The following is a 9728-nucleotide window of genomic DNA, read 5'->3' as shown; positions in this document are numbered from 1 at the left end:
TTTCTGCTTGGGCTGGCAGCAGCAAACTGCAGCTTTCATATAACTTGTCCTCAAAATGGCTGCCGCCATCAGGCACCTACTTCAGCCCTTAAAGTGGCAGGCACCCAAAGGTGCACTGCCACAATATGCATGTGCTAAGGCGCATTAATGCAAGCGTGTAGACCAGCTTGGGACTAAAATTAGTCCCAGGTCAATGGACATACATCACGTTAATGCACATTAGTGCATCTATGCATTCGCTAATGTGACTTAGCTATTCATGCATAAATTTGATACCATGCAGGTATCAAATTTAGGCTTGAATAGCCTAAAATTGTCATTTTTAAGGTGCACTAAGAGTGCATACATGTAGATGAGCTAATGCACATTAAATGTACACGTGTAAACACATCCAGTGAGTTGTTTCTTTTGATGATCCTTCCCTAAAAACAAAGGTTTTAATTCCAAACCAAACTTTTGGCATTCCTAACCTACCTAATTGTTTTGTATGAACTGAAGGAAAAGCTACTTCATACATTCCAGTGAAACTAGAAAGCTCATGATTCTACAGAAAAAAAGAGTAACTTCTAGCTGCCTTATCCATTTGCACCCATTTACTGTGGGTGCACATGTGCACCAAACACTTGAACTCAGTGGTATCTATTTTGCTTTAGCAGCACTTGTGTTACATGCTGTGCCCCCAACTTTCTATATACTCTAGTTTCAAGGCATAGATAGTAATGCATGTTTCTAACACCTTGGTTTTCTCTCAGCTGCAGTCCCAAAATGTACTGTGTGCCAAGAAAGAGGTGATGGAGAGTGGCATGCACATATGGACAATATATTTCAAGGAACTCCAGTTTCTGCCAGGTACATTTTCTTACTCCTTCAAGAACTTGGGTCAGTCACAACTGTGGAAACTAACACCCAGCTCGTATGTCATTAGCCACAGCTGGGGATAGATTCTAATCTAAACTAGCTGCAAGCTTGTTCACACCTAGTGTGCACAGGTAGCACACTGGCAAAAAATGTACATAGTTTGAACCCCAGAGAAGCAGTGACAGCAGCTCATGGATAAGCAGGGAGAAAGAGGAGGAGAAGAAAAATATTGTCAAAGCCCTTTCTTCTTCCCCATTCGAAAGAAATAAAAGGGCTAGCAGTAATGTTAGCACCTCTGAGAAACTATAAAGGGGGAAAGATGAAGCTAAATCAGGTAATGAGACCCCAAAGGGGAGTGGGGAAAAGGAACATATGTAAACAGGAATGAATGAAATGCAACAAGGAAAAAAACAATGAACAGGACTATCACAACAACAATGGCTATTCAGAAAGCCCAAAGACTTTGAAGACCACCAGAGAACAAACTAACAAGGAAGGTACTGTTATGAGCCTAGGCAGTTAAAGGGAACTGAGGAGAAGGAGGTGCACCCTATTCTTTATGCCCAGCACAAAGCCTGTAGGGGAGGTGGTGTGGGGCTAGGGCACGCTAACCTGGTCCTGCTAAGGCAGAAAGTCCTAAGCTTGCCTACATGAGGCATGTGCACATCCATGGTGAGGATGCGCATGTAGGCAAGCACATGAAGGAGAAACATAATGTGGATTGCATTACTATTTTACTGCTTGCAGTAGCCAATAACTATGCATGGGCCACCAAGTCCACTAAATGTCTAAAGCCTGCTCTGTCTCAGAATTAACATACACATTTGCAACTTACCTACCTGCAAGCAATTTTGCTAAATATTTGAGGCAAGATTCTGGTTTCTATTCTGGCTCTTTTGTGCTGCTCACATGTTGCATAAGACATGGATTCAGTATGACTTGGCCAGTGCAGAATGTTCCTAATGGAACAAAATGCTGCACTAGTGAGTAGATACTACATCTGGCTGTCATGCTACCTGGTAATGTTCACCTGGTATGTGTGTGTCAGAGTAGATGTATTTTGGAGAGAGAAAGGGCATGACCCCCAAGCTCTGAGATACATGGTCCCCAATGCTCTGCCCCAAGGCAGGGGTAGAGTGTGTGCATGTTCAGGCAGGGGCAGTGTGTGTGTGTTCATAGGGTGAGTCCCACGTGCACACCCCACCATACACATGCACCCACACCCCCTCTTGCACTTCTATACACACAGACTCCCTACCCCCTCACAAACCTCAGCCACCCTCCCCCACACACAGGCCCCCAGAAACCACATATGCACCCTCCCCCACACACCCACAGCCCCCCACAAACCTATACCCCCCAGTATACAAGAGTAAGACTTCATTTTAAGCTATTGTGCAATCACCTCTGTGTACACTACACAAACACATGTAAACCAGGACAAAAATATTTTTTGAAATCAACTTAATGAATGCTGTAGATGTTAATTTGGTATTTTTCTGGTTCTGAGATGGCAACTCCCCTTGCTGAAAGTACTTCCAGGGGAAGGGGAGGGACTTCTGTTGGCAAAGGTCAGGGGTTAGGGGTTGGGACTTCTGACCACAAGATGGCAATCAGGGAGTGGGGCACTGGTCAAGGGGTGGGGCTACCCATGCGGCTCTCGACAGCTTGCCAAAACTCAGTAAGTGGCCCTCCATCTGAAATAATTGCCTGCCCCTGCATTAGGCCATCAAGCCCTGCATTCGGTGTGAGTGACCTTCATTGCAGAAACACTGTTTTCTGAATAATTAGCAAGTTTTTGCACATTTGTTTAGGATTACTTTTTGGTATATGCCTTCACCTGTAAAAAGAAGAAGCCCTTGTGTCTCTAACAACCACCTGAAACACTGTAGGTTTAAATATACAGAAAACCATAAAGATATGGTTCACTATCTGTGGGCATTTCAGGACTCCAGGAAAGTGCTGTGGCTTCCCCTTTTGAAGCCGTGGAATCCAATGGTTGGTGCTATGCATCTCCTAAGGCAGATCAAGAGATCCTCTCGGGCCACAAATGGTCAGGAATCAGACTTTGAGTTAGAATCTGGCAGGCAATACCCACAATAGCATTGCCCTTCACTAGTAGATCATTACCAACTCACAGTCTCAGAGGCCTGCAGAAAGCTACCAGTCAGAGGACTATCCCGGGCTGACCCAGGCTAACCAAGCATCCTTTTGTTTACCTAACAAATTTGACAAAATCCACGCAATGTGACATGACAGTACAGTATGAATCATACCCAGGCACCTCCCTAGCCCTCCACATTTTTCTGTTTGGAACAGGAGTCCAGAATTAGAAGGCTTGGAATCTATTCACACATTGGACCAAAGCAACGCACATCTGGGACACAATCCTGGCTGCCCCACAGATAGCTATTAGTAACTGTAAAACTAGTGGTGGCTAGTCAGCTTCACAACCACTAAAAGCAGCTGTGAAATTGATGGCTGCTAGACAGTTTTAGGATTTCTAACACAGCCCTGCCATTGATAGTGGCTAGTCATTTTGGGAGGCTTGAAACCCCAGGCTGTGAACACCAGCCTCACTGAGATACTGCCGTCTGGGACCAGTTTTTCATTTGGGGTGAAATTCCCATTTCAGAGAGCTGTCAGAGATACTGCAACAGAGCCCTGAAATTCAGGACTGCCTCAGAAAATCTGAGACAGTTGGTCACTTTACATCAACCTTCAGTGAAGTTACTTGTGGTTTATGCCTGCAAAAGACCTCCATATGGCATTAAGTACATTCTTGTAGCAATTTCCATTTACATCTCAGCCACTGGATTTCAACAGGACTACTCAACTGCATGATACTAAGTGCACATCAAGATCTAAAGGGGCCAAGGGGGATCAAAACTGAGTGCTACTTATAGACATACATAATATCTCAGAATGAGCATCCCTTTCCTGGGTCAGGGCCAAAAAGAGGTGCTTATTTGTACTTTAACTTAGCTGAACTACACAGTTTTAAGAAAGCAATCTAGACTGAAAATTATACTCTTACAGGCTAGTATAGATTGTACTAGGCGCTTCAGTCCTGTCACTCCTAGCCTCTCCCTAGCCACAGGTACTTATATCCTGTATTTTTCCATTAAAAAAACAAAACAAAACAAAAAAAAGTCTTTACGAAAAATCCCTATTTAATGGATCCACTCTGCTGCCAATATAACATTTGCCAAGAAGTTATTCAGACACAATTATATGCCAAGTAAGTTACATCTGAACAGGAAGCACCAGACTTCAGACAATCCAGTCAATAACTCATAATAGCAAAGGAGAATAAACTGATAATATGATCCTGATTATTATATTGTGGATATCAGTACTGCTCTCTTGATTCACTAGATGAAGGCATTGGAAGAAAGCAAGAAACCTTGGAATAGCTATTATTAAAAAAAGGAGAGAACATTTAGAATTCAATTAGTTTTAATTCTGGGTTTTAATGGAGTGTTGCACAAAAATGGTCTTCTATTTAATTCTTTATTCAATAAAAAAAAGGTCAGGAGGAAGTGATATTTCCTGGAAAGATTTTTAAGAATGTTAGTTGATATTGTGGTGGTAGTGGTGGTTTCTGGGGTGTATTTTGTTATGGGCAGCTAAAATGCATATTCCAAACTGTACATTCATCTGAAGCTTCAGTTTAATCAGCCAGATTCAACCCTATTTAAATCTACAGGTGTCTTTTCAATAATTTTCACCTCAGGCATCTTTAAATCACTCCCAGTCCTATACTGTTCTCATAGGCAAGACTGAAAGTCACAAGTAATAATGAAAATGTAGGGATGAGTTAATCTTATGCGAGTCTCATACAGTGTGCCACTTACTTTCAGTAAAGCTATCATTTTTGTCAATTGTTAAGAACAAAGGCAGAGGAAAACCAAATGAACTGTGGAAGGAATTAAAGAAACCATTGGATTAGGAGATTTTTTAAAAGAAAAAGATGTTACTGAGTGTCATTAGCAAATTCATGTTTGCTTTACCTCCCTTGCAAGCTGACACAGTCTAAAAGGAGGAACTATTCTTTCAACGCCAGGCAAATGGTGACATTTTGCCAATAGTAAGTGTGTCTGTAATGAAATCGATTACATGCTGTTTCCGACTTTTAACATTCATATTCAGTAAACAATCTGGCAGTTAAAAATGAATGACCTCCATGGTCAGCATTGATTTCTATGGCTTTTGCTCATCCATCCTCCAAGGATAATAGAATTAGTGACTACAGCACTTTTCTAACACCTTTACCTCCAGGACAAATAGATTTTGCCACAATAGTTAAAAAAGAATTGTGTCATATTCTCTACCATCCCAACCCTTCCCCTGCTCCTCCCCTTCCCCCAGCAGCAAAGCTGAAAAAGGAGCTGTGCCAGTTCTAGACCAGAAATAATTTAGAGTCATCATTCATCTTCTGCAGCTAGTAATAGCCCCCAGGGAGCTGTCAGTGGGCGCATCTACATGTGCCCCTATGGCGCCATTGTTACTGTGCCATCATTTGGTACTTCCTTTTAGAAGTACAGCCTGCAACAGTAACAGCCCATACTGCCCTGTGCCAGCGGCGCATGGTTATTTTGGCTGCTACGTCGCTGTAGCAATGTGCTATAACAAGGGAGCATATTGCTATGGCACTGTAGCGGCAGCATCATGGTTTTTTGTCCATGGACTACAGCGATGTAGCATCACGTGTAGACAAGCCGAGTTAGATGGGGATTTCCAAAGTAGCATACAATCTGATGACACACACTTTAGTGCTCATGCTTTCTCACTTCTCAATAGAAGGTGATATGGAGTAGAATTGAATTTTGCCAGCAACAATCTCCCCAAAACTGGGAGGAAAAGTTAAATTGCCTTAGTCTGCTGCCTTGGCATTGTTATAAACCAGGAACCTGAAGGTGCCAGCTTGAGCAGCCTTCTCTTAAAAGTTCCTCAGATTTTATATTTCAGGCTGATGCACTGGGGAAGAGTGGGTCTGTCTAAGAAGAGGCAGCTGCTTTCCCTGTCCACAACAGCAAATCCTGATGAGTGATCAGACATTTCCCTAATCAAAGATTCTAGAAGTCGTCACTAGAGCCCATGGTACATTGTTCTACTTTTAGTAGAAGTTAATCAATTAGAAATGGATCTCTGGAGGAGACAAGTCTCAAGTCTTACATTTGTGCTAGCGATTCTTCTATTTTCTCCACTAACCTTTTGTAATGATGTTTTGATGCAAAATTGTCTGCTTGGACAACTATGTATTTTTGATTTTCTTATTTTCTTGCAGACCTTAGCTTCTTTCAGCTAAAAATTTTACATCTAATTACACGGTGGTGATGCCGAATTTAAATCTGCTTTTCCTCGTACATGTTCACTTATGCCATTTATGGCCCAGTCCTACATAAGCCAAAGGTATGTGGATCAAGCTCTTCATTACTGTGGTATTTACCTAGGCACAAAGCTGGCAAAGACTTACACATGTGCTATTAGTCAGGCACACAAATAATTCCACTGACCTAACGTGAAGTGTGTGTACAAATCTTTGTAGGCCTGGGGTCTTTGACTGCATATTTAAATACTGTGTGCTGCATGGGCCCAAATAGCACAAAGTGGAGCTACTGAATAGCACAAAGCTCCCAATCTGGAGTTAGTCTGAAAAAACAAACTCTAAATCAGCTTGAAGGTGTACTTTGAAAACCACTTACCTAACCATCCCTGCCAAGGCACAATATTCCAAGACTGGACCTGAGTCCTCCTTACCCCACTATGAAAACAGGGAAGAAATGCAACTACCTATTTCACAAGTTGGAGAAACTTGCTTTAGGGCTGGAACAATGACTTTTTATGAAACACTGGAAGGAAACTAAATAAATTAATGGATTTTTTTCACAAAACAAAAATGCATGCTTTCCTATTTTTAAGCCTTTCTCTGATGAAAAGGAGAAAGCCAGATAGAAAAGTGAAAACAGCTAAGCAAAAACCAGTAAAAATTAGAGCAGCTAAAGCTTGAATGAGATACTCCAGCCATTTTTTTTACTTTGGCCTCCTTTACTTCCCATTTTTTCACTGGGAAAAGAATGCAGGTGTTTATGAACAGGGACACATTTGAGAGTATAAAGCGGTTTGTGCATCTCTAGTATGCAGGCACAAACGAGAGAGCTGATAACATTTCTGCTTTTTACTATATATTTTAAATGGTAATTTAGGAGGAATGCTGAGAACCCAATAGAATATATCCATAAATATCTTGGTGTGCTACAGGGTGACAGTGTTTGTGGATGTTGAAGGCCATTATATATAAGTAAGAACTTTCCCTTCTGAAAAGCAGTGTTCTCCTTATTTATCCTGCTTCACAGTCCATATCTCAGATTTATGATAGTCTGTTGCCATGGAATAAATAACGATGTCACAAATTCTGCCCTGTGTCTGCACAACAGGAGCATGTCGAATGCAGGTTTGACACATTATGTAAATAAGCATTCTGATTTAATGACCAATGTATTACCTGCAACTCCCCACTACCTACTTTGAACATTTGCAATTAATTCCATGCAGCAAGAAAACATACTGCATATTTTTCAACAGTTAAGTTACCCCATAGGAAACCTCCGGTGGAGATGCTCTACACTGGTTTAAGAATGAACTTGCCTGGACTCACTTCACTTTGATATCTAGTGCTGTCTGGCTCTCTTCACTGGGTTTTGAATCTGACCCATAAATTGTGGGGGGAGGAGGTGGCAGAAGCCTGGCTTATGTGTGGTCACAAAAAGCATGCATCTGTGTTGCATGGATTGATGTGTTTGGTCTTCAGAAGCATGAACGGTGCGTGCCCCCAGTGGCTGGGTGGGGCATGGTGGCGGTGGGAGCATGGCAGTGGCAGTGGGAGCCCAGTGGCTGTGACTGGGCAGCTCCCACAGATACCACCGGCACTGTCGGTGGTGAGGGGGGAGGGGTGACAAGCGCTGACCAGGGGTCGGCGACCACCTTCAGGCGCTGCCAGCGGCGGTGGCGGCAGCCCGTGGGGATTTCTGAGCACCTGCAGACGCCACTGGCGGTATCGGCAGCAGGGTGGCGAGCGGTGACCGCCCACAGGCGCCGCCCACACTGTCGGCAGTGGCTTTTTGAAGGGGGTGCACCACCATGCTCAGGGGGTGCGTGTGCACCCGCTATGTGTCGCCCCTGTGCAGAAGTCCAGAGGATACACAGCAACGCATCCCTATCTCTCTCACTTCTGAGAACAGATCTTTTCACGCCCCCCTCTTTATTAGATATAAAGGACTAAGCAGGATACAGTGCAACAATGATTCATGGAACCAGCCTGCAGACAAGGCCGGTGATGCTCACTGAGTCTTACTGGGCTTGTCCCTGCACCTTTTGATCTACTGGCAGGGATCATCTGGATAGAATTGCTACCCAAATGTGTTCAGTATTTAATTGATATACATGGCTGTGCATAAGCATGCCTCTAACTGGTGCTTCATTCTTGAGGTTACATCTACAATTGATTTTTAATTTTTTTTATACTTTTCATTACTGAACGTGATCTAGACTGTAATAATGTCAGGGATGGTAATCAGGCAGGCCAGCCCTGGGCCCAGTGCTGTCAGGGACACCGATCAGGCCAGCCTGAGCATGTAGGACAGCAGCTATACCTGCACGTAGGACCCCAGCTAATGAACTCTGCCCCAGTTTAGGAGCAGCAAGCATCCTGGTTGTGTGCTGGGAGCACCGCTTTTCCATTCAGAAGGAGCTGGGGTCCTGGGTCTGCAGGCCAGGCAGCAGATCTGCTGTGGCAAGCCTCCTGGGTCCTGACTGGTTTTGGGCTTATTTCTGGACTTTGGTTCTGTTTCCTGGCTCCTGACCCTAGTCTGGCTCTGCTTTTGGACTTCTCCCTGTGGATTGACCCTTTGAACTGGCACTTGGCATCTGACTCCCAGTTCCTGACCCTGGACTGTGTTGCAGACTTGGCTTCTAGATCTCCCTCTGGCTTTGATACATGGCTCCTGCCCTTTGACCCACCCCCAGGCCCTGCTTTCCCTTGGTGGCCTAACCATTAGGATAGATAGCCTACATCCCAGACCCTTACAAATAATGGATACTACTAGATGCCCTCGGGGAAGGGGGCAATGCTCGTGTGTCAGAAATCAGCACGTTGTGGCCACACATACAGCATCCGTTCTCTCCACAAACTCAGCTGTTGCAGCGTGCAGTCCGCTGTGAAAGTTTCCTGCTGGAAATGGAGGAGACTGATTTGATGCACAGCAGAGAAAGCCGGGGCAGAACCTGACAAGGGCAGCTCCTGGGCTTCTGCTTGTACCCCAACGCACCCGCTCCCGCAGCACAGGCTCCCACGAGGCCCAGACTAGGTGGAGGCGCCCTGGGAACAGCTCTGCACAGCGTGGAGCTCAGCTCCACACTGGCATTGGGGCTGAGGGGCAGGGCCAGACACAGGCATGGGCAAACCAGGTGGCCGTCCTGGCCCAAACACAAAGGGGGCCTGAAAATAGTAATTTAAAAATTATTATTATTATCTCTGGTGAAGGGCGCCCTGATACTAAAAGTTTGCCCAGGGCCTGCGCCAGGCACAGCTTGTAGGGTTGCCAACTCTCTTATTCCAGGAGGTTTCATCACATGCCCTAATGACATTAGTGCCTGGTCTACTGTCCTCAGCAGACTTTACGTCACGACAGCAAGGGCACGTTTACATTTTAACAACCCACTGCACTACTGTATAAATTGGATTTTACATTTAATATTTATTTGGATAGATGCCCTGTCATTCATCTCCCCGGTGACTCTCAGCCATCTCCTGGAGATTTAGGTCCAATTCCTGGAGACTCCAGGGCAATCCTGCAGGGCTGGCACCC

The 9728-nt window shown here is 44.5% G+C and overlaps 1 protein-coding gene across 1 annotated transcript in view; it reads left to right on the top strand.

Annotated features, from left to right (window-relative positions):
* The first annotated feature begins 7676 nt into the window (after positions 1-7676).
* The window catches only part of TMEM114 (transmembrane protein 114), a 40683-nt gene continuing 38631 nt past the window's right edge, over positions 7677-9728 (top strand). Inside the window, exon 1 of the mRNA XM_006015527.2 lies at positions 7677-7683. Within this exon, the coding sequence (XP_006015589.2) occupies positions 7677-7683 (7 nt within the window). The remainder of the gene's footprint in view (positions 7684-9728) is intronic.

This window comes from Alligator sinensis, unplaced genomic scaffold (genome assembly GCF_000455745.1).
Source record: "Alligator sinensis unplaced genomic scaffold, ASM45574v1 scaffold73_1, whole genome shotgun sequence".
Taxonomy (NCBI): Eukaryota; Metazoa; Chordata; order Crocodylia; family Alligatoridae; genus Alligator; species Alligator sinensis.
This window is presented reverse-complemented; position numbering and strand designations above follow the sequence as displayed.